The 25,854-nt window shown below is 36.3% G+C and overlaps 2 protein-coding genes across 2 annotated transcripts; one reads left to right on the top strand and one right to left on the bottom strand.

Moving 5' to 3' along the window:
* Positions 1-450: 450 nt before the first annotated feature.
* LOC121524731 (flotillin-2) lies at positions 451-18,891 on the bottom strand. Its single transcript, XM_041810218.1, has 11 exons — positions 18,689-18,891; positions 15,271-15,352; positions 13,909-13,999; positions 13,273-13,396; positions 12,510-12,628; positions 10,523-10,636; positions 10,308-10,427; positions 9,068-9,282; positions 8,225-8,408; positions 6,770-6,919; positions 451-2,360 (listed from the first exon to the last, which is right to left on the bottom strand). The coding sequence occupies exons 1-11, from the start codon at positions 18,735-18,737 to the stop codon at positions 2,322-2,324; spliced, it is 1,287 nt and encodes a 428-aa protein (XP_041666152.1). The 5' UTR covers positions 18,738-18,891; the 3' UTR covers positions 451-2,321.
* Positions 18,892-21,003: 2,112 nt separating this feature from the next.
* LOC121517084 (rhomboid-related protein 4-like) lies at positions 21,004-25,236 on the top strand. The gene is made up of 5 exons (XM_041798603.1): positions 21,004-21,115; positions 21,367-21,560; positions 21,660-21,748; positions 23,792-23,848; positions 24,599-25,236. Exons 2-5 carry the CDS (start codon positions 21,379-21,381, stop codon positions 24,790-24,792), a joined length of 522 nt encoding a protein of 173 aa, XP_041654537.1. The 5' UTR covers positions 21,004-21,115; positions 21,367-21,378; the 3' UTR covers positions 24,793-25,236.
* Positions 25,237-25,854: the final 618 nt, after the last annotated feature.

Here is a 25,854-nt window from a genome sequence, read left to right as displayed (position 1 = left end):
TAGAGTTCTGACTGTTTTTTTTAAGAGACTGTTGTTTCACGTATTTTTTCATTTAAAGTAATCATTTGGACTTGTTCCTGGAATTCTGAGTTTAAAGCAGAATTGCCTTTTCCCTCAGAAGTCAGGGTTTAAACCATTAAAAAAAAAATTGTGTAAAAAATATTTTTTCAGCGGCCCTTATCCCCTTCATAAAGGTCAAGAAACAAAAGTCAGTTAATTTTTTTTCCTTCTTTGTGTTATAAAAATGAATTAATCAAGATATGGTATCGCTAGCCTTAAACAATCTAGACATACAAGCATCAAAATCATTTTTCCTATCAAGACTTTTGAGATTCCAGATACCTTGATCCCAGGTTAGAGGACAGAATTAGAAGTATGCCATATTTTTTCAGGTGTGTTATGGTTTCTAATACACTTTCCAAAATAGAAAATGGCAAATTAAACCATAAATGATGGCATTTTGATTTATTAGAATGACAGCTTAGATTGAACTGATTATTCTGTGTACAGACAGATGACATGCAGCAAGAGCATACAGAACTGATGGTTGTTTGAGACACAGTGTAAGTGTTAATTAACATCAGGAAATAACAGAAACATGTCATATATATATATATACAACTGACACATTTAAAGCCAAACAAATCAATTTGGTAACAGTATTTGTCAAAGTCACACAACCAGCAAATAATGCTACAAACATAAATCAACCAAGGATGAACACAATAATCTATGTTTACAACAACAATAACAGTCGTCTGTAATATCTGTGTTGGTTTACTCATCCTGGCTGATTCTCAGCTGTACATAAAACTACTACTGTGTTTGATGTGTCAGCTGTTAAAGAATATGAGCTTCAAACTAAACAATGCTTTCATGAAACACATTTAATAGGAGGGGGTCGACTAGTTGTGCCAAATAATAACCTGCACCTTCTGTTCCCTTTAGAAACATCTATCCAAAAACCTTTTCAAGACAACCATACAACAGATCATTGGTACTGCTGCACAGAAGCTTAGCATGTGGCGAACTAGGGTGGAAAACAACAAAGCATTTGAACCATTTACAAACAGCATATCATTAAATAAAAAAGATGAAATTTCTTTGATAATTTAAATTATTCTACTTAAATATCCTCTGTATTTGATATCACAGTTAAAACAACTCAACAAGAACATGTACAAACATTGAGCAGGAGTGGTTTATCTCTGAAAGTGTAAAAGTGTGAATTGTTGACACACTGTCAAGCATGGCTTAGCATCTAAAGTTATTTGTCGTATGAAATTAAACATCTAATAAACTATGCAGTTTTCTAAATCCTTATCTTAGAGTAAAACTTATGAGGTTATCTATTCTATTTGGCATCACTGTTTGGCCTTTTATTTTCTAAAGCTTTTTAAATTGAACTTTTGTTTTGTTTACAAAATTTTTTTACTCCAAACAAGTTGCTTATTAAATTTGCTTCTGACTACATCTTTAACCTCAATAAAGGCTCAAACTCTCAACATTTTACATTAAAATTTACACTCAACATTTCAGGACCAAATTCCATCCCTATCAGCACAAGATTTGAATCTGCCTGTTTTCTTGCCAGCAAATAAAATCTATCAATCATGCCTGCAATCCTCATTTTCTAGAAAAAGAAACTTGTGGCAGAGGAGCTGACAAAATCTGAACAATGAAAGGGCTTCTTTTAAGATTGTAAGCACCTGTTGCATTGTAAAATTCAATCACTGAGACATAAATTAACCTGAATAAGAACAGTAGTTAAGATTACAACATGTACAATACAACAAAAGCTCTACATTTACAATAAAAAGATTCCAATTATCAAGGGAATTCAAAATAAAGAAAGAGGTATATAGATCAACAAAAAGGCCAAGACAGAGGCCTTGTTGTCTAAAAAAGTACGACTCTGATGCAGAAATATCAAAGAAGATGGGCTAACATTGGCTGTCCTGTCACCTGCTGAATCTAACCTCGGTGAGAGTCACCATGTTTGTCACAGAGGTCTAATATCAGCTCAGCTTTCAATGATATTTCATACAAAATGGCCAGTAGACTTGATTCAGATACAAATAATTTAAAAAAAACCTACAAAATAACACAAAAATTTCCCCTGTTAAAACAAAAAACATATTTGAATGAGCAGCAGTGCATGCAGATATTCTGGTCCTGTATAAAGTAAGGCACCAGAGGTTTCCAAAATTCACTTGGTATACAGTATATAAGTATAAAACAACAAAATTCTTCAAGTGTATTAAAGGCAGTCTATCAGAGTGCATACAACAGATACTGAAGTCATGTGGAGTCACTGCCTTTTAGAATGAAGAAGTAGTCATTTTCTGCAGCAGCGGGATCTGTGGAGAAAGGAAAATTGATTGAACATTTATCCAAAAGTCTGAGGTGCTAAAACAAATCCCCATGAAACACCCAAAACAATCCCCTGTACCGATTGTGGCAACTGTGCATTCAAGAACTGTAATAAGCCAGTTTTCCCTGTGAATGAATCAGTTTGATTTGTTTTCTGACCGGTGATAATGAGCCATTTTTTCATTTTATTTATAGCATACCTGTTTTTAAGTTATGGAAAAAATTAAGACATTTTATCACAGTGATACAAAACAAATGTAGTCTAATAGAGTAGTGCTCCCATTAAGTCATACTTTTAAGTTGATTATAATGTGTCCTTTTTTGAACATGAGGGGTCCTGATTCAACTTTGTAGCTTTGTTAAAAAAATTTATCTCCCCCAAATGGCTCAATAAATTGCTTAGAGTCTCCTGAAAGATATCAATGATATCTGCACTTAGTTGGTTTTATTCCTATCACCATAGGTAACCACTCATCTTCCACCTCTCCTATTACCTGTGGAGTACCACAGGCCACTATTTTAGGCCCACTTCTATTTTGTATTTATATTCTTCCTTTAGGTTTTATCATTCAGAATCATAATCTGTCCTTCCATTTTTATGCCGATGACACACGGACATACCTTCCACCGAGACCTGGTGATTTTACTTGCCTAGCTGCTGTTTTAACTGTTTCAAAGATATCAAATGTTGGATGGCACACAAATTTTAGAAATTTTTTTTAAAGGTTTATTTTGGGCATTTTTGTGCCTTTATTTGATAGAGGAGGATAGTGGATAGAGTCGGAAACAGGGATGAGAGCGGAGGACAGACATGCGGTAAAGGGCTTCAGGCCGAATTCGAACCTGGGCCATCCACGTACATGGGACGCACCTCAACTACTCGGCCACCTGCGCCCCAGATGGCACACAATTTTTTACAGTTAAAACGAATCAACGTCAGAAATCATACTCTTCAACCACCCAAATACAAACACTAGCCTGATTAATAGTTTTCTTGGTCCACTCTCTTCCAACATCACACCAACTGCAAGAAATTTAGGAGTTACTTTTGATTCAAACCTCCTTTCCAGTATTACAAATAAATCACTCTCCTGCCTCCAAGTAGTCCAGAACACAGCAGCTAGGCTTTTAACTGGTTTTAACAGATGACATCACATCACCCTTATCCTTGCTTCCCTCCACTGGCTTCCTGTTACTTTTAGAATTGATTTTAAGATTTTACTGATCCCTTTTAAAGCTTGTATGGGTCTAGCACCAGGTTATATTTCTGAAGTGCTGACCCCCCTGTGAGCCACTGCGCAACCTTAGATCCTCTGGCGGGGGCTTCCTGGTTGTTCCAAAGTTGAGGCTGAAATCTAAAGGAGACAGGGCTTTCGCTGTCAGGGCTCCTTGACTTTGGAATGACCTGCTTGAGGAGATAAGGCTGGGAGATTTGGTGACATCTTTAAAATCACTCCTTAAAACTCACTTTTACAGACTTGTTTTTATGTGATGTCCCTTCTAACTACTTAACTATTTTATTCTCTTTTATTTACACTGCTACTCTTATTATTTTTTATAATTTTATACCCTTCTTTCTTATCTCACGTTCATTTACCTTATTATCTCGTGTTTACCTACCTAAATTTTAATTACCTGTCCTCATTTCTATTACATTTCCATCTTGAATCTTATCTTTATTTTATCCCCACTGATGTGATGTCATCATCATCTTCATGTATCTATCTATTGCTGACTGTTTGTTTGAATATATGTATTTAACTCTCTCCTTCTCCCACATGCTATGAAATCTTTTGGAATATTATCATAGGAATCTTATTATGTTTCACTGACTCCATTATATTTTAGATTTTATAATCTTCTACTGTAACTCCCATTCAAGACCTACCTGTGTCATTTTCATTTTTGTTATTTTTCCTCTGTGTTCACATTATGTTCTTCCCTTCTTGTTTGATTTTACAGAGCTCCTATTCTGCTCTGATTCCTGATCTTTATTTTCTTCCCAGAGATTCTGCTCTTGCTGTGTGTAAAGCACTTTGTAAACAACTGTTTTTAAAAGTGCTATATAAATAAAGTTATTATTAGTATTATCAATTTGAATAGACACTCCTACAAAATATTAAAACTACTATCTATCTATCCATAGTGCCGTGAAAAAGTATTTGCCCCCTTTCTGATTCCTGAGTTTTTTTGCATATTCATCACACTTAGATGTTTCAGATCATAACTGGTAGTTTCACCCTTGGTAGCAATAACTGAAATTAAGCATTTGGGATAACTGGTGATGAGTCTTTCACACTGCTGTGGAGGAATTTTGACCCACTCTTCTTCACAGAATTGTTTTAACTCAGCCATATTGGAGGGTTTTCCAGCATGAGCTGCCTGTTTAAGGTCACACCCCAGCATCTCAATTGAATTTAAGTCAGGACTTTGACTCAGCCACTCCAAAACCTTAAGTTTGCTTTTCTTGAGCCATTCAGAGGTGGACTTGCTGGTATGATTCGGGTCGTTGTCCTGCTGCATAACTCAAGAGCGCTTGAGCTTGAGGACACAAACTGATGGCCAGACATTCACCTTCAGGATTTTCTGGTAGACAGCAGAATTCATTGTTCCATCAATTACAGCATGTGGTCCAGGTCCTGAAGCAGCAAAGCAGCCCCAGACCATTACACTGCCTCATCATTACACTCTCCCATGGGTGCCATTTTTGCTCAGTTTCTTTCTTATGATTGAGTCATGAACTCTGACCTTAACTGAGGCCAGTGAGGCCTGCAGTTCTTTGGATGTGGTTCTGGGTTCTTTTGTGACCTCCTGGATGAGTCGTCGTTGCACTCTTGGAGTCATTTTGGTTGGCTGACCACTCCTGGGAAGGTTCACCACTGTTCACAGTTTTCTTCATTTGTAGATAATGGCTCTGACTGTGGTTCGCTGAAATCCCAAAGCCTTGGAAATGGCTTTGTAACCTTTTCCAGACTGATAGATTTCAATCACCTTGTTTTTTAATGGTTCTTGAATTTCTTTGGATCATGGCATGATGCATTTCTTTTTTGAGATCTTGTAGCCTACTTCACCTTGTCTGACAGCTTCTATTTAAGTGATTTCTTGATTCAACAAATCTGGCGGTAATCAGGTTACTTGGGTTGTCTTTGTGAAATATCAAAATTGGTTTGATGATCTGAAACATTTAAGTGTGATAAATATGCAACAACAACAGGAATGAGAAAGGGGGCAAATACTTTTTCAAGGCACTGTATCTATCTATTGCTATTCTCTGGCTCAGGGTTTTATTTTGAATGGTTTATGTTTACTTCCGGGACATGTGACCATCCCTTTTCCCTTCTTCACTAAAAGGAAAAGACATGAAATGACATTCAACCATTTTTCAAAGCTTGTTTCCTCATTTCACCATTTTAATAATAATAAAAAATATAAAAAATCAAAAAATCAAAAACAAGTGAAGCTGGCTTTTTTGTTTTTTTTTTATTTCCATACAGTCAAATGCCCTTTAAAATATACTGATTGTTTATCTCACTACCTAAACTGAACGTTTGTAAAATGTAGAGATACTAAAAATCAACTAAAAAGAACTAAATAACTGAAACTAAAATGTAAAAATCATTTGAGTTATCTAAACCTACATAAAAACTAAGCTTCACAGAAAAAGAAAACTAAATAAAAATTGATAATGTTCTTAAAAAACTCACTAAAATGAAATAAAAATCGGGACAAAATCTTCTTAGTTTTAGTCTTTGACAGCAGCAGACTGACAGACATGAACACTCAAACCAGGGGAGTGTAAGATGGTTTGACTGAAGAAAACTTTAGATGATAGTTATCCAAGTCTTAAGTTGTATTTAAATTTCAAAATTAAATATTTAAAATGAAAAGACGAGAGAAACCTATTTGAATGTATGACTTTTCTGGTCTTTTTGGGCCCCTCCCCTGTCAAGTATCCCAAACTGGTGAAAAAAAAAAAAACTAACACTAAAATAATAATAAAAAAAACAAAAAAACTGCACTAAAGCAAAGCATTTTTGCAAAATAAAAACTAAACCTAAATTAAACAAACTATTGCAACATTGGTAGAGGTTTATATGTCAAAAAGGCTCAACACAAGACTGTAACCACCATTATATCAGGCTCTATGTAAATTAGCACCATGAACCAATGAAGATTTAAGTTTCATTCATATGAAATATATATTCAAGTAGTTAACAGTATAAAACCAGAAGTTTGTCTAAACAACAGCACAGACATGCAGCATTTAATGTCTTTGTTCAAACCCATTAGAAATGAACCTTACCATTAGATCTGATTCAGCCTTTCACTGCTTTAAACATAGTTTTATGATTCATTCACGTCTTTTCAAGTCTGTACAAAGGTTAAGTGTTCTCACCTTTGACAAGTCCACTCCAGTGAGGGCGTTGACAGACACAGGAAGTTCAGCTAGAAGACGGTTGACCTCGCCTGTCACACGGCTGCCCTCCCCGCTCAGGATGACGATCTCATTGGTCCTGGACAATGGTGCTGCCACTTTACCAGCAATCTGCAAGACATGGTGAACGTGTGAACTGTAGGCCAGACATAATCAAAAGTTATCAGTGATCATGTGATACATGAGTCATAGTCCCATGATTTATGCATCATAAAGCTGATCATCATGTTAGACTGAGAGCTGTCATTCTCTGTGACTTTAGTCACAGTTTCAGAGTCCATCCAATGAAAAAAATGTTTTGAGAGCTTAAAGGTGCAGTGTGTAATATTAAGCCTAGCAGCATTTAGCAAAACAAGCTTGGTTAAAATGAAAGGTAACATTTATAAGTAGATTGATCTAAATTAGTGTTGACATCTAATAACATATTTTTTTAATTTATGTTTTAAATTAACTCAGAATAAGCCTTTTATTCATACATGGGGAGGGTCCCCTCCAAGGACGCTGCCATCTTGGATTTTTGCATTTTGCCTGTTTCTATGGCACCATAGAAGGAACCAAATAACAGTTAAGCATGCATTGATTTTTAAACTTCACTGGTTCCCACAGTTATCACCAGAGAAATGAGCATCACACTCCAGAATTGACTGTTAGATATTGATAGTCCCAGTTTTACACACTGCACCTTTAAATGAGTTCATTTATTTAAGCAAACAAACAAATACAGACTCTGCAGCTTCCTGGTTTTTCATGCCGTAGGATTCTAAGGTGATAATTCTAGTAAGTTATAAAAAACGTTCACATGGGCTGATAGACTCAAAAATTTCCCTAAAAAAGAGCCTGGTTAGATGTTTCCCCTATTTCAAGTCTTATGCTAAGCTAAGGTAAACTAAGCTCACTGCCTTTTGGCAGTCTCTTTATAATAATTTCACAAGTATTAATTATTCACAAGCTTATGTTTATATTAACTTTTTCTTTTTTTGTAGATCTATATCTGTATAGCTCTTAATTACTTTTGATTGATATTTTGTTGAGATGTTCTATTTCTTTCCTCTATTTCTATACTTTTCTGTGAAAAAAAGTTCTTTCTTATTTTCAGGGAGAAGTCCTCAACAAGCCTTCCCAGAAATCATAACTGTCCTGTACACATCTATGCGTCTCCTTCAATAAATATGTGCTGTTGAGTAAAAATTAAGTTTTAAAATAAAAGCACTGAGCTTGAACAACAGCAGAACTTTTCAATCTTTGTTCTAACTCCACTGCACACAGATCAAAATTGGGGTATTCTTGTAAAAAGCTGTATGCAGGAACAAAGCAGTGAGCTCTGAGTGAAGTATGAGAACACAGCTGATCAAAAGGGGGCTGATGTGCTTTAGGAAACTTTAACAGGCACTTTAACAGAGCCCTTCTATAGTTTACCTTAGGCAGGGCCTCAAGGACCAGTGCGGTCTTAGCTGCATCTCCGTACTGCTGATAGGCCTCAGCCTTCAGTTTCATTTTCTCAGCCTCTGCCTTTCCCACAGCTTCAATGGAAGAAGCCTCCGCCTCACCAATCTTCCTGATCTTCTCTGCCTCAGCCTGGGCGATCAGCACCTTCTTCATCCTGATGGAGGAAGAACACATAGCTCAACATTAATTGAAACGTTTTCTGTGTCATACAACCACAGATCTTACTAGAAGAAAACAATGTGACTGGTTTAACAGTGTCTTTGTTTGATAACTGAACCAGTCATACATTTTCTACTTCTCTTAATGCATTGTACTGAAATCTTTCAGAATCATCTATCTGGCTTAAATGTGGCCCAGAGAGATGCAGAATAATGTTAAAATTTGTGATCTTTTTGTCGACAGAATGACCACAGGACACTAAAATGTGGCAATGTGAGTTCTTTAGCTTATAAGGATGCAGACTTAAGGGTTTGGTTTCAAGCCAAAGTGACAGATATTATCTGTATTTCTTGTATATTTTTTTAACTAGCAGTATAAAACTGTAACAGAAGCATGGTATGATTGTGCTAATATGTAGCCTGACCTTCCTGTAGAGTAGATTTAGACACTGTTGACTTAAAAATATCATTTAGAGCTCACTGTCTTGTTATTTAAGCCTTGTACTTTTTAATCTGTTCTACAAAGAAGTCCCAGAGCTCATGAGCACCATCAGCTGTGAGGATTCTTCCTGTAACCTTCAGTTTTCAATCACTTTTGTTACTAGTGAAGACAGCTCTTTGAACTGGTAGTTTTAGCCTCTAAGTTCACTCTTACTTTTGCCCCTCAGCCAGCTGCTGCATTTTATAGGCCTCAGCCTCTGCAGGCCTCTTCACAGTAGCAATGAGTTCCTTGTCTGTGCGGTCGATCTCCTTCTCCTCTATAGTGATCTCTTTCTTCCTCTGCACCACCTGGATCTCAATCTCCTCCAGGCGGATCTTCTGCTGCTCTTTGGCTGCCTGCAGCTCGTAGGCCAGCTGGGCCTCTGCTTTCTGAAAACAGCAGGACACACTGTTACATTTCTAAAACACGTGTCACATTTAAAACCTTGTTTTAAAATAAAATTTCCCTTCTATAACTTTAAGATATATAAACGTCTGAATTGTACTTTTTGTCTCCTATGGGCTAGATTAAGCCCTTTTTCATTTTATAATGCGGACAGAGTCAAGTATTCAACACATACAATTAATGTAGCTTTTTATCAAATGCTCTGCTCTTCACTATGTTACAGATAGCTTTTGAATCAGTTAATATGCAAGCCCCTAAATTTCAGGTAATATTTCTTTGTCTAATTTTGTAGACTATTACTATGACCAAAATGTTAGTTAACTACCTTTTTCACATGAGAAAGACTAGATAAATATTCTCTAAAACATAGATCTTGGTGATGAATACTCTGAAGAAAATTAAGTTAAGTTTGGGCCAGGAGACTAAAACAAGACTGAAATGTAAGTGTTTGACTGTTGGACATTCAAAATCCTTGATATGTCTCCCCTGGGTATATCAGTATATTTAGTCAGTGTATTTTAAATCAATTGATGTATTGATACTTCGTTAATACAAGTATTCTACATATATATTACATTAATAACATGGCTTATTAAATTAGTTCAAATAAAATAAATGCCTTCACTAAAAGTAAAGACTTAAGTGTAGGGAGTTTTCAATTGACTAAAACTGGACTTAAAACAATTTTTTTTTGTTCACTAAAACTATAAAGGTCACTAGTAACTTATATGTGACTAAAACTAAAAGTCATTTAAATCTAAAGACTCAGACTAAAGTCAAAATAGATGCCATGATTAACACTGTATGGCATCTTTAAAAAACTCATACCTCTACTCAAATATTTCAAATATCACAATCCATCTCAACAGTGTTTTACTGCTCATGTAAAGAATGACTAAGCAACATGGGATTATTGCTTGTAAAAGCTGTATAAGCTTTATCTTTGTCTGACTGATGACTCTAGAAGTTTAGTCACACGCAGGTGAAATCTAAAACCTCCTGTGTTTACCTTGGTGTTGACTTCCTGGTTGAAAGATGCTTTCTGCAGCTCCAGTTCTCGTTTGGAGTCGGCCATCTTGGTGTCAGCCAAGAATTTGACATCCATCATCTCCTTCTTACACTCTGCTTCCTAAGAGGCCATGAAGAAGAAAAGCAGACTTCAGCTGGCTGCTGTCAGAACAAAATCTATTTACCAGACTCTCCCACCAGCTAGAGCCTCCTTACCCGTATCCCAGCATCCCTCTCTGCCTCAGCAACGCCAATGTCTGCGTCCCTCTGGACAGCTGCTGTCTGGGTTTTTCCAAGGGAGCTTAGATAATCCAGTTTATCATACACATCCTGGGTGCAAAGCACAAACAAACAGGTCAGCTTTGAAACTATAGAGCTCTGCTTCTACTACATACTGACTTTAGGGAAACTGAAATACAACTGAACAAATATTTATCATGGCAAAGATAACAACAGAGAAAGACATTCTCAAAATATCCCACAAAAAAGCAAGAATTTAGTAACCTGTTAAAAGTACTCAGATTACTTTTTTCTGTTGTAACTATTTGAGGATCCATTTTGCTTACTTCTTCTCAAACGCTAGCACAGCTGTATGACTGCATGCATAACTTGCTGATGTTAGCTAATGAGGTGTCACAGAGGCCCGGTAAGAGTCATATCAATGTTGAATTGTGGAGAATTTGTTCATGTTGTATTGTTTTCATTAAAACAAGAGGTAAAAAGTAACATGCATGTGCTTACTTATGTATGCATGCATGCTTGCTTTTACCGTCTGGTTCAATGGCAGACTGCAAGCACATTAAAGAGCTGTAAAGGCTATAACAATTTTTATTCCTGTTATTAGGTTGTAGAGTTACAGATTATAGGCTGTAAACAAGGCTGCAGAGTGACAACAGTCTCAACACATTCAAAGGTTGTTCAGTAAGCTATGTGTCATTTATACAACTGATATGTAGGTCAAGCAGTACAGGGATTTTAATGTTTGGTAACAGTAAAGTAATTTGATGTGTTACTTTTCTCAATATGTAACAAGTTACTTGTAAAAATAACACTACCCAGTGTTGGATTTTCTGAGGAACATCTGCTTACCAACATACTGGCGGTTCTTCAAATTTACATCCAAACCAAAAAGTAAACTCCTTGTGCTTCTTATGATATCACCTGCTAAAGATTTGAGGAAAAATATCTGAAACATCCCCTTCCTTGCTAACTCATCCTAACATTACAGAAACCGTCTCAGTGCGGACTAATAGATGTGACACAAATGGACACCGAGTTTCCAGAGAAGCACAGTGGTCGGCCGCTGAGTCTACACCACAACATTTAACTCTGAAAGCTGAGTGTCCAGCAGGCAATTACGAGACTCATGAAGCAAGGGGAGAGGACTTCTCTAATTAGCATCAGCCTCAACATAACAGGAGAAAAATTTTTTTAAAAAACTGTTGTGTTTAATTTTCACAGCCTGCTCGGTGAACAGTGGGTAAACAACCACTTTAAGTCTCATGTGCTGGGCTCTTATTAGCAGATCATACTGCGTTAACAAAGAAATGGATGTAATAGAGTGCTCACAATTGCAGTGATGCACTTCTGAGCTGAAAGTGTGTGTGCATCTGACTAATGCACTACACAACAAACAGAAACCATCTGATGAGCTCCACTGGGATGTTTATTTCCTCCAAAAAGAAGTGGACCAAGGAATTTTGCATTAGTGCCCATAATATTTTTAGCAAACGATTGTCATATGAAGCAGAGCATTCGGTGAGTGCCAAAATGTATCATCTAGAGCTGATTGTCTGTAAGCCAATGGAGGTGTGATTAAAAGTTAAGGAAACTTCAGTGGAAATTAGTTCACAGATCATTTTAGATTTTGTGTATGCATTCATGTTTTTATAGCTGAGCTAAAAGACAGATGTGTGCAAACTTTTTTCCTTTTGTTAGTCATCTTAAATGTTAACTTTCTATCTTATACAGACTATCTTAAACAGGCTGTAATTGCGGATCAATACCAGCTAATGTTGGTATAACATGTTTCCACTATTATGACCTTTCTTCTCCGTATGATTCACAAACATTTATCACATTTGCCCATCTCCAGGACTGTCCCAACTTTGATTAGAGACAGGAGACATGAAGACATCAGGCTCCCTGCTGTCAGAGTAAGAAAGAATTGTTTCTACAGCCCCCAACAGCACCTTCAACCTACCTTGATGGTAAAGCTGAGAATCTCGATGCCCATCCTGCCCACGTCTGGAGCAGCTACCTCCCTCACAAGTTTAGCAAACTGGTCTCTGTCCTGATAGATCTGCTCCACAGTCAAGGTACCTGCAAAAGTGACAACATGTGGAGCTGATGTCACATGCCACTGTGAACTGTAAAACTCAAAATGTAACTTTTGATAAATTGTTGGGAAAGCAGAGTCAATCGCTACAAAGTATTTAGCTATTCTTGTTTATAACATGCCTAACAGATAGGCGGTGCATTTACATCAACACAAACCAAATTTGTAACCAAGACCACCAGATGTAGAAAATTTATCTATCTAATAAAATGTATTTTGACATGTTAAAAATCCTATTCCAGTTTGAGTAAGTTTTTAGACAAAAGTGCAAAATATTCCACCATAGAGTAAATGTAACAAACAGGATGTCATTTATACATGTCATGAAACAAGTAACATAACTGAGCATTGTGCATCCAGAATTCGTGAGTCTCTTGCATGTAAAAACGTTAAGACTACAGGTGATGTTACTGCTGTCACAGATACACCAGAACGACACCTGAGGCAGACATTCAATTACAAGAGGCCAATCTTAAGTGTGCGTACTCTCCCTTCTTTTAATAAAAAAAAATCACAATAAATATCAAAAAACTGAAAAAAGAAGAAGCATTTTATTTTTTTTCTAGCATCATTTAGCCCTATCCTTATTTTGGCAAATACTACTGTTAACATGAAACACTGTTCATACCTAGAATAGAGCGCAGATGTCCCTCCAAAGTCTGCAGAACCACAGTTTTGATTTCATTGACTGATTTACCCAGAAACTGCTCACAAGCCACAGCCAGCAGGTCCTGTTCAGTCATGACTTTCACCTAAAGGAGACACAGAGACAGAGAGTGTCAGCTCATCTGGTGATGTGGACAAAGGCTGAAATTCTATTATGAAGGGCGTTTTGGGATAGTTTTGCACTGTGGGGCCAACTGTTAAACTGCCTTGTTGTTAAAATGTGCTATACAAATAAGCTTACCTTGCCTTGAAACACAAGGCATGCCTTACATTCTAAAACCAGCTGTTGCGACCTGACAAACAGAACTGCAGGCAAAACCATCAGCCTGTCTTTTTCCAGCTGCAACAGCTCAGTTCACACCGTCCACTGCAATGGTCTAAAGCATCCACATTGTGTCATGAACTTTGGTCTGATCTGGATATTGGAGCTTTCTAAACTCTGTGGAAATATTTCATGATACTACTTTGTCAGGTTAAAAAAACTTAAATGTAACTTGACTGTGATAAAAAAAATATAGGTCTGAAATGTAAAATCAAAAACCTGGCCTTTGTGTGACATAGTTCACAGAAAAAAATCCTCATTAGGTTGTTGTCATACCTGAGCCACACCTGTGACAGTGATGGCGACCCCCTCTGCCGTCTCCACATCCTCACAGCGAGGCTGCAGAGTCATGATCTCTAGGCTTATTCTAAAATTAGGAACAAAAACACAATCATTACACCATGAAGGGGGAAAATGACAGTGTTAGACCTTTTTCCACATCTTAATCAGTTTAATTCTTAATCAAGTCTTTAAATTTGATTTTTTACCCCTTAGATGGTCCTCAAACCACGTGTGACAAAGCATTCATGTACTCTTAGAACATGTGAAAGGCTCTTTATTACAAAATTGGACAACACTTAGAAAACGAGTCGACTTTCAGCTGTGTTTAGTATATCTGCAGATTTACCATTGCAACATAAATCTAAGCACAATAAATCAGAGCACTACTCAGAAAATGATGTAATGGAAAACTTCACAATCTCAGCCATGACTTGTAGCAGCCCTGTGGAGCAGTGCTACATAATAAAATATAACCTAAGCAATAAAATGTTAACCAGCCAACAACTGGGGCTGCTAAAGATTAACCTTGGAAGCACTTTTGTTGTGACATGGAAAAATGTAAAAGAGCCAAGCATATTCATCAGTCCCACTAATGGCTTAGGAGAAGGAAAATATGAAGGGTGAAGAGCAAAATGGACCTTTGCACCTGTTTACTTAAGAAACATCTCTGACATGTGGGGTCAAATACTCCACAGATTATCTAGTTTCCATCCTCTACTTCCTGCCCTGTGTCAGTAAATAAAACTGATTTCTTTGCAAAGTTTCAATACGGAAAGTGTGTGAAAATGTGAATCAGTTATATTGGCCAAGTATGTTTACACAAACAAGGAATTAGCATTACTCATAATATAATGGAGTTAGTAAAAAAATTAAAAACGGAACATTCAAATTTTGATTTTTGAAATTAATATGTGCAGTGCAAGGATGCTAAATAAACAAGATCATGAAGGGTAAGATAAGTAGCAGTGCTACATGAGGTAGATAAGACAGTTTACATTTAAAACAGTGCAAAGGTGCAGGTGAGGGGTTACTATACAGTGATTTTCTTACGGTATGTAAATTAAAAGTAAGTTGATCAAAACAATGATGGCACTATTCTTATCAGCCAGAAAAATAAAATGCTCCTTAAATATACTAAGATAAATAAAATACAAATCCTATTTAGACTAAACATTTCAGATAGATTATCTTGTATTCAAAAAGCGCTCTCTCTTGTGCTTTCCCAGAACATCAGTCCTGGCATCCTTTTTTAATCAATTTCAACAATGTTGATATAAATGATATTTTCTGCATATCTTCAAATATTCAAAATATCTTAAAAACTCAATATAATACCAAGCTTTGCTTTTTTGTCACCTTTTGGTATCTGAGATGAGACACCAAGCCCAGGCCCAGCCTCCCACAGCGTAGGTCTTTGTGTCAGAGCCACAACAACCACCTGAGGAAAGAGACAAGAAACATTATTAGTCATTTATTTACAATTTCCTTTTCCTTATATGTAATGTTATGCTAACTGAATTTTGAAGAATCGTCTGATTTATTCAATTTACTTCATTTCGTTTAAACTCATGTTGATAAATGCAAAGCAGCAAAGGTCAATGCATTTTTCATTGGTTGGGCTAGTTTAGTGGCTTTAAATTGAACTAATCACAACATGGAGCAGAAGGAACTGAATGAGGCTGTTTTTTCTTCTCACTGCTTGATTTTTGCCTCTTGTGTTCCAGTCAGAATGCTCTATTCTTCCATGCTTTTCAATACCACACCAAAACAGTTTAATCTACATTACTATCATTATCAATAATAGTAACAATAAGTATAAAAGCATTAAACTGTATATATAGGTAACAAAAGACATGTTTACAATTTTACAGCCATTTTTGATAACCAGATAACAAGAATGTTTGTATTGGTTGCTCAGGACTTTTGTTATTGTTACCATTGTATCAGGTATTGATGTGGTTTGATGTGTAACTAGTATCATAATCAAATTTTAAACTCTGACATTCTCACAACACTAGCTTCAGTGTGCCTTAGATCCTTGATGTCCATCTGGATTTATATTCTTCATTTAACTGCTGTTTTCTGCAGTTTTCTTGTACTGGTTCCTTGATCTCACGTCACTTCATAGACTCACCACAGTTTGTTCCTGACAGCTACATTATAAAGAGTAAGGTTGTCACAATACAAGATAGCAGACTTACATCACCAGTAAAAAAAAATCAGACAATATCAAAATCCTTTTCAATACCACAGCAACAAAAAGGCTGAGGTTAAAGGCCAAATACTAGATAAATTCTTGTCTCAATCTTTAAAAATAACAAACTCCAACACACTGTCTAAATTGCCCAAATATTTTGGCAAATATATATTTGCGCAGTTTATACAGTGTATGGTACATTTTTGGTACTTGTCATTTTTGAAGGGTCATTCTTCTCCTGAGCACCTGCATAATGAAACAGCAGCTCTTTTTGTTTTGTTTTTATTTTCTGTAAGAGCTTCAACACATTTTAATATGACCCTTCATTAAAATAATGTAGGAAGTATTGTTTGAAATATGTGGTACTTTAAAGTAGGGGTTCTTTAGTGGTCTTGCATCAGGACCCTCTCAATGAACAATTGCAACCCCATTATTTTATCTCAACCAGATTTATTTCGTGAAACATAGTGTTATCTAGACATCACACAGTGAAATAGTGACAAAGTGACAAAACAAAGACCGAAGAAAATACCTCAACGTTTCTGAAAAAGTATCACAGAAGATCCTCGAAAGTTTCTGGGACAGATTCCGAATAAAATTTCCAAAGGTTTAACAAGAAGACTCACAGAAATTCCCTAATGTTTTCAGTGAAAATTCCTGAAATATTCCTGTAAACCTCCTGAAAAAGAAAGCTGAAACATTCTGTGAAAAGTCCTTATACTTGCTGTTGAAAATTCCCAAAAGTTCCTCCTTCCTTGTGATCTTTAGATTTACAGTAAACGTCCCAGAGAATGTTATGAAAACTTTCAGGGAATATGCCCGCAAAAACTGAAGGAAAATTCCTCAATTATTTCAGGTAAATTCACAATATATATTCCTGATTAATTCCGAAAAAAAACTATTTAGCCCCTTGGATTTCATTTCTGCTAACAAAAACTTAAATTACAGAAAAAAAGGCACTTGATAGACTTCATAGACTCTTTTTGGCACACATTTGTGGCCCACTGGAAACAGTTTCATGACCCAGTTTTGGGTCCTGATCCACCAGTTGAAAACCACTGCTTTTAAATATCAAAATATAGAGGGTCTGGATAACCTTAATAACGACCCATATTTAACTAGTGACCATGTTAACAGGCAACTTTCAGCTGAATGAGTCTGGTAGTAAATATGTAGAAAAGGGTTGGACAATATGGACCAAAAACATATACTGACATCTTTTCAGCTGACTAGCAATACACAATACATCTCAATATTTTTCTGTAAATAAATAACAAAACAAAGTCAGTTCTAAGTCAAACTCACACTGCCAACACAGGCACTTTTATTAACACCCAGCTGTACAATTTCAACATGTGGACATGTATGCAAAAATGATTAGGGGTGCATGATATCAGTATCAGCAGATATTAGTCTTAAAAAAAATCTATATTGATATACAATAAGAAAAATTATATAACATTGCCAATATTTGGGGAAAAAGCTTGTTGAACATGATAATATATATAAAATGCTTATTCCCCTATAGACAAAACATTTTAATGTATAATCTTGTGGTGAGTTAGCATCGTTAGTGGTTCTTACTTTAAACAGTCTTTTTTTTTTTTTTTTTTTTTACCAAGTATTAGGCCTGGCATCTATTTCATTATTACATAAGCATAAACTATATCAAATTATACCATATTGTCTTATTCAGTATCTTTTGAGAATATAACAATATCACATAAAAACTATACATACTGCTCAGCCCTAACATAGTTATTCAAAAGTTATAGTCCTCTGGAACGCCCCTTTGATATGTTTTAAATAAAACACATAAGATTTCTTTTTTACATCAGTGGTTCTCATATGGTATGGCAAAGCACACTGGTGTGCCATGTGAGTTTATCCAGCCATACACTATTACAACAACTATACCACAACTACAGTTACAGTTAATGTTTTAAAGAGACCATTTAGTATGGATGTGAATATGGGACGCCTTGAAACTTTGGCTTGATCTTTAGTGTGCCTAGGGCAAAAAAAAAAAAAAAGTTGAAAACCACCGTTATACATAGTAACAAAAAAGCTAGCCATCAGTTATTGTCTCTACTACAACCATAGACGCATTCGACTAAAGACACCAGTTAGCACGATCACTTGATAAACCGATACACCCGCCCCCTTGTCAGGTGCAACATCACTGGGGGCCTACTTGATGCGAAAGACTCTTACATGCGAGGCGAGAATCCGTGTTTATTCTTTACACACGCGTTAAAAGTCTGTCGCTGCGTTTAAATTTAAGTCGAGACGACTGTTGTTATTTATCAACCCTGATCTGCCATCGCTGCCTGGTTAGCTAACGATGCTAGCGCTTCAATTACCGTTAACTACCGTTAACGTTCCTGTTGTCAATGAAACTGCATGTTAACCGTCTGAGTAGCGATGTTTCACGTTAATAGACAATGCAATACAGGGAGATACGTGTGGTAAGGACTGAGGACTACCTAGCTGGTATTAGTTCTGATTCTGGTTAGCTCTCACGTTGAAATGACGGTTAGCTAGTTTCGTTGGCTCAGTAAGATGATGAACACCTACCAGAGACCACCAGAGCTTCATTTGGCCCCACAGTTAAACAGCTCCCCATCTTCACTCGAGGTAACGAAAGAAACGATAACAAACGGCTGGATCCTTAATAGATGATTATCGTATTAACCGTTGTTTAATCCGAGACTACACGGAGTGGATGAGTGTCCACGTCCTGGACGACGAGAGCAATAACAGCAGCCCCCGCCCCACCTAACGACACCGCACTAACTGGCAGTGACGTCACGTTTGTCAACACTAAGCGAGGCGAGGGCGGGTCCGAAGATGCTTAGGGATGCTAGTTCAACTGTAACCGTCTGTCACATGATCTTACTAGTTGACCTAAATATCCATGGAGCATCTGTTATTTCCTTTGTGGTTTAAGTTTTAAACCAAGAGAAACTGCGTTGAAAATATTTTGAAATAATTCCCCGGAAGTGGAAGTATGTCGTTATGTTCACAGTAGCCCCAACTTGATGTTTGTATTGGAACGCAGTTTCCCTTTTGGCCGCAAGAGGGCACCATAACTCTGCACTATTAGGAATGGAAATCTTGTCTGGATTATTTCGTCCACACTTAGAAAGTTTTAAAAAATCGACTTAAAATGGATTATAAAATTATAGTTAAAAAAACGAATTTAAAACTGACAAATAAATTAATTAATAAATAAAGCAGGTAAGTCGGTTGAATAAGTGCAATAAGAAAACTTAATTATTTGAATGAGTGCAGAGTGGCATATAGAATCTCAAAAATCTACATAAAAAACCTTTATTCCATCAATAGTCAGAAATGTATACATCAAATCAAATATATTCGAGACATTTTTGAAAGTTTCAGAAATATAAAACGTGTCTTATGTGTAGTAGTAGTAGTTTCATGTCTGCTAAGTATGCCAAGTAGCAATAGCATTCATATGTAAAAAAAATAACAATATAATAATAATAATAATAATAATAACAAATACAAAATACATCAATAAAGGAACATGTGACAAAAAAAGAGGGGAAAATATCAGATTTAATTTTCTCGAGAGTTTTTCAGTGAAGGACACATAAGTTTTTGATGCTTTGAAATTTTGAAAGGACAAAATTTGATGATTTCTTAAGGCGTTTTATCTGTGTATATAATATTTGTTTGGATCATTTGCTGATATAGATTAACTAAGCATAATAGATACTTTTTTTTACAGTTTTAAAAAATTTCCCCTTATATATTTTAATATTTTCAAAAATATGCATCTATTGATTATAGTTGGGACATGTTTACAAATATCACTTCACAGGGCAATATCTATGTACAGAAACGTAAAAAAAAGATGCTCGAAATTATGGCTCAAGTCATTCATTTAGAATGAAACTTCTTTGTTCTCAATATTTTGTAAATGACAACCATTTGAGTGTCGGTAAAATAATGTCTTAATGATTAATTACAATTTACCAACAAATGCCACCACAATATTATTTGTTTTAACACTTATAAACTTGGTGTCTAGCGACTAAAACACAAAAAGAAAAACATAATCTATACAAAAAAGGACTCAAACTATAATAAAAGCACAAAAAAGACAGAAAAATCACAGGGAAAACACACAATGGTAACATTAAAATAAGTAAAAGCCATAAAACTCAGAGAAATACGGGGGGAAAAACAAAAAGGGCAGAGATCCCTCTTTTTACACTCTCATGCTGAGTTAATAGCCAACGAATTAAAATGATTTTAAGATGCAATTTAAAAAGTTATTAAAGTGGAACAGGTAAAAAGCATTGTTTAATAATACCTGATGTAACAAATAAAAACAGGTGATGAGAAACTCAGTTGTATCTTATTTCAAGGATACTTTTTGCTGTAATTAATTATGTTAATAAGAGCATTTAAATCGTAAATTAAATACAAAGGCCCTTTTCAAAATATTTTATCCAGATGGTATTTCCTGCTGACGTACAGCTATTCAGACATATGCGCTCTCGTGGCCAATCAAAATTTCTACAATATAGTCAAGTAGTGTCAGTAAACAGTACTGTTTCCGGTGAAGATTTTCAAATAAAACCTCAGAACAGGCGCGAACTGAAAAAGAATATTACTGCCATTATCCAAAGGTTCTGGGTAAGCGGAAGAGGAAGAACCCTTAGAATGTTAAAACTAGGGCCAGACGATCGATGGGTAACCCTAAAAGGCAACAGTACGTCGATTTTGGGTAGCTTTGCTTACTTAGCTAACTAGAAGAGGTATCGAGGGTTTTGTAACTTGCTGCCCTCTGGTGGTAAGAACTGCAACACTATTGAGAAAATTCCCAATTTAAATTTCGTTTCTGTTTTCACTTTGTCCTGGTTTTGCTGGCAGAGGAGGGGGATGAGGTCTACAGGATGACCGAGAAGTTTTACCAGCTCCACCCATCAATGCCACACAAAACAAACACACCTCAACCATTCGTTAGTCTGGGTTAGTCTCTGTTAAATCTGCATAAACTTGTGTATAAAACTGTTTAAATAATCGAGTGATTTTAAAGTCCGTTTTCCTGTCTGTACTAGCTTTTTGCGTGATAACTTTTAAACGAATGAGGGAAATTAGACAGAACATCATTTTCCGGATTTTTATTATCATCTTTTAAAGTGTGCATGAGGACGAGATCTAAAGCTCCAGGGCGAGTTTCCATCAGATTCAGGTATCTAAGATGTCTACTTTTTCTTTAGGGTGTTTTCAGGATGCAGAGGGGTCTCCAGCTTGGTCTGCTGCTTCTGGTCGTCCATCTCTTTCAGGAGGGTCTGGGTAACATCCCATTGGTCACCCTGTCCGTCCTGATTTTTAATGTGTATCTCTACATGTTTCCTGCTGCTCCACTAGTGAAGGTAACCACCAGTTTGACATTGTGGGGTCTCTCTGACACGTCAGATAGGCTGTTTCTTAAATCCGCTGCAGAGATATTGTCAAATCTGGTTGATCCATCTGCTTGAAATGAGGTGTATTTTTCACTTTTCTACTTCAGGATCTCTGTGGTTACCAACCTGGCAGGTATCCTGGTGGGTCTGATGTACACTGTGGGTCCACTGGAGACCATCATGAAGTCATGTGCAGGTCTGAAATTTAAGTGTGTGTAAAATGAAATAGTGAAATGGTAAATGACTTGAGCTTGTATATCACTTTTCTGGTCTCTACACCCAAAGCACCTTTTTACACTGCATGTTTTTGATACTTTGCAATGTGCCATGTTATAGTCAATCCTGGCTCCTGTTTGCTGGCTTTTTGGCTTTATTATGAGCCAAAATGTTTCTCCTGGCTAAAGGTCTGGAGGCGGTCCAATTCAGGACCTGGACTCTTCCATTGTGAAGCCATGCTGTTGGGATGGATGGTGCATGTTTGGCATTGTCTTGCTAAAATAGTCAAGGCCTTCCCTGAACAAGATATTAGCTGGGTGGGAGCATATATTGCTCTATAACCTCTATTTACTTTTCAGCATTGATAGTCCCTTTCCAGATGTGTAAGCTGCCCACGCCATAGGCACCAATGCAACCCCATATCATCAGAGATGAGGGCTTTTAATATGTGTGCTTATAACAAGCTTTATGGGCCCTCTTTGCTTTAGTCCACAGGACACAGCATCTGTGGTTTCCGAAAAGAATCCATACTTTGATTCATCTGACCACAGAACAGTTTTCCATCTTGCCTCAGTCCTGGCTGCATTTCTGGATCACGTTTATATAGCTTCTTCTTTGCATGATACAGCTTTGAATTGCATTTTTGGATGATATGGCTAACTGTGTTGACCGACAATGTAGTGTTCCTGAGCCTGTGCAATGATTTCCAGTACAGAATCATGCCTGTTTTTAGTGCAGTGCAGCCTGAGGGCCCAAAGTTCATTAGCATCCAATACTGACCTTCAGCCTTGTCCCTTGTTCATAGAGATTTCTCCAGATTCTCTGAATCTTTTTATGTCATCATGGACTGAGATGCTTTGATATTTATAGTCTTTGCAATTTTACTTTGACGAACATTTTTCTGAAATTGTTCCAGTTTTTAGACCCAGTTTTTCACAGATTGGTGAACCTCTGCCCATCTTTACATCTGAGAGATTCTGCCTCTCTAAAATGCTTCTTTTAATCCCAGACATGTCACTGACATGTTGCCCATTTAGTCCAATTAGTTGCAAAATGCTCCTTCAGTTGGTTTTCATTAATACCACTTAGTTTTCAAAGTGAGCTAATACTTTTCATAAAATAGTAAAATGTCTCAGATTCAACAACTGATATGTTGTCTTTGTTCTATTGTAAGTAAAATATGAATTTAAAAACCATTGCATTCTGTTTTTATTTACACTGCACAATGCCCCAACTTTTTTGGAAGTGGGGTTGTACTTTGCATATCTCTTTTATGAAACAAGTGTACAGGAAAGAAATGAGTCCATCCAAAATTGCATAAAAACTCCTGCAAACTGTCTGAATTGCTGAAACACCTGCAATTTTTGCGAACACTGGGGGCCTGGGACTTCTGTTTTGTCACCATGGTGTCACAATAGGCATTGATATTGTTTGATTTCTACTACCCTTGTACTGAAGTTAATTTCCTGATGTTATGAAAACCATAGTAGGCCGCAGGCATTGTCAGTGGTGTTGAATGGCATCTTTTCCCACTCAGACTGCTGAGTGGTGAACCATGAGTCATTGCTCAAAATGACAAGTTTCTGCTGCTGTAGACCCGAGTTGCTACATGCTTATCTCCACCCAACACTTGGCTCAGTTCTTGATCATGTGAGGCTGGCATGCAGCTACTGGGCTGTGAAAACCTGTTTACCAAAGACATTTATCCCTGCTGGAACCATGCAGTGAAACAAGTGAGAGTTTGTTTCTATGCAAATGCTTAACTCTTCATCACTCATTGACCTCTTCTTGGCAGAACTGTTGTTGCATTCAGGACTTCCCACTTCAAATGACCAACACTATCAGTAGACCAAGTCAGGTGGAAATTTTGTAAACTGACTTGTATGCCATGACTGTGCTCCTTTAAAGACACTTTGCTCTTTATGACCTGTTTTGGGTTGTGTTAAAATGAATGCTCAATAAGGCAGCGATCCATGAAAAAAGCTCCTTTCATTTTCCCTGTATCATGATTTTTCTCCGTCAGGTTTTGTGTCTTCAGGCAGAAATGATCGACACTCAAGTTCTTACTTCAGCTCTTCAGGTACAACACATAAAGAATGAGAAAAAGTGTACATGTAGTGAAAGATAGGACAGAATTATGGAATCTGTTTAACAGCAGATAAAAGTACTTGTTAAGTTAAAGATTTCATATGTAGAAATGTGTTCTGCTACTTTGGTACCTACTTTTACCCATCATAAGCAATTCAGGCCTCATTTGAGCTCACAATGTTTTGAAATAAGGTGTTTATTTGGGCCAGTTAGTTGAATATGATTTATTTTAAGTGTATTAAGATATTTCAAAGATTAGTTGAATGGGAAGACTTCTGTCCTTTTTGCTCTTTTGTTATGCATTGTTGTATTTGTACAACTTGTAAGAAAAAATGTGTGAAATTATCTGGAGGATAACCTGAAAAAGAAAAGCGTGTTAAAAGAAAGTCTTGAAAATCAAATGATTATGAGTATTTCATTTATTTTTTCTTAACTTTGTGTGTTCCTGATCAAGGGTATACTTTAAGACACTGAAATATTCCAAATATTATTTAACTTGTTCAAGCAGCACCATCCATCGTGTGTGAATGTGTCTGTATTTCTTCAGGCTACAGCGGGGTTAGACGACAAAGTCCACATCATGCAGAGGATCATAGGACATATTATTCATCAGCTTTTAGAGAATCAGACTCTACAGGAATGACCGAGGACGAGCATATGGAAATGGCAATCAGAAACAGCTTGAATGACTGAAGAAAGTGGGGAGTAAATCTTTGTCCCCTTTGTGCTAAATTAGTTCACTGATCTGTGCAGCTAAAAATCAGTATGAATGAGGAAAATAAGATCAAAAATGCTAATTTTCATTCATGTTATTTTTTAGGACGAGCCATGCAGTTTGAGCGCTCTATTGAAGAGGAGATGAGACTTCAGGAGCTCAGACAAAACAGATTAAGGAGGTTGGAACAAATGTCAAACCAAAAGAAGAGAAGACTTTAAATATGGACTGAGTTCACTTTTACATGAACTTTAGTTGTCAGTCTCTTATGCACAGTATTCCCATGCAGCATTTACCACTGGATATTGTTTGGGTTTTCCATATTGTTTTATAATTTTATCTTCTTTTACTGACTGTTTTTGTTCCTGCAATAGTTTTGGTTCTGCTGATGAATGCAAGAAATGCACAAGATTTCCTACTCATTCTCTAGAAAGATGCCCATGTTTGAGCTGGGGAAGGTTTTTGTCAGGGCCAATACTTAAATGTTATGTATTTGCTTATGTAGTCATTTAAAGGTTTTGCTTCTATGTAAACAAGACCAACCATAGAAAGGCTGATTGCAAGGAAATCCATATATAAGGAAACATGACAGACATTGTTTTTCCACAGACTTTGCAGCCATATTTTATATTGTTAAAGTATGCCTAAAGGTTCATGTGGTTTGTTTACAATATATTTTTGCACAATAAACATTTACTTTTTAACAAATTTTACCTGCAGTTCATTCTGTCATTGCTGTGATTTTTAAAAAGCCCAAACAAATCTCTGATTTAAAGCTCAATCATGGCTAACATTTTGAGCAAGATGTAAAATTATGATTAAACAAATGCTGTAAAGATGAACTTTTCATTGCATCTTCTGGTGCCATTTTAAATGATGAATGATGATTAGCTGTATTGATTGTGCTAAAAGCCAAAACAATCAATAATACACCACAACTCTTAAAGATTAAAGGTAAGGCCCGCAATGTTTGTTTAAGCTACGATATATCGATCAGACTTTTGAATATAACAATTAAGAAAAATAAGACTAACTTTAAGTGTTGTTCTAGTACATGTGCTGAATTTTTTGTTTGCTTTAATTCTTATTTGATACTTTTTTGATTCGTCTTTTCCAAATTTTCCTCATGAGTTTACATTATGCACATCAAAGTGTTTGACACTTCTGAAATACAATAAAAATAGATGTAATTAATCTTGATTAACATCAGAATTCAGATTTAAAGGTTTAATCTTGACAGGCCTAATTTAATTTGTTCTGATTGTGACACTCGGAAGGACTTT

The sequence above is a fragment of the Cheilinus undulatus genome, linkage group 2 (genome assembly GCF_018320785.1).
Source record: "Cheilinus undulatus linkage group 2, ASM1832078v1, whole genome shotgun sequence".
NCBI lineage: Eukaryota > Metazoa > Chordata > Actinopteri > Labriformes > Labridae > Cheilinus > Cheilinus undulatus.
This window is presented reverse-complemented; position numbering and strand designations above follow the sequence as displayed.

Coding starts and splice junctions, on each gene's coding strand:
- LOC121524731 (XM_041810218.1), bottom strand. CDS start 18,737: ATGGGGAGCTGTTTAACTGTGGGGCCAAATGAAGCTCTGGTGGTCTCT. Junction 13,397..13,908: donor CTGTCACAGGTGTGGCTCAG/GTATGACAACAA, acceptor TGTCTCCTTTAG/GTGAAAGTCATGACTGAACA. Junction 12,629..13,272: donor ACATCTGCGCTCTATTCTAG/GTATGAACAGTG, acceptor TCACTTTTGCAG/GTACCTTGACTGTGGAGCAG.
- LOC121517084 (XM_041798603.1), top strand. CDS start 21,379: ATGCAGAGGGGTCTCCAGCTTGGTCTGCTGCTTCTGGTCGTCCATCTC. Junction 21,749..23,791: donor CATCATGAAGTCATGTGCAG/GTCTGAAATTTA, acceptor TTTCTCCGTCAG/GTTTTGTGTCTTCAGGCAGA. Junction 23,849..24,598: donor TTCTTACTTCAGCTCTTCAG/GTACAACACATA, acceptor AATTAGTTCACT/GATCTGTGCAGCTAAAAATC.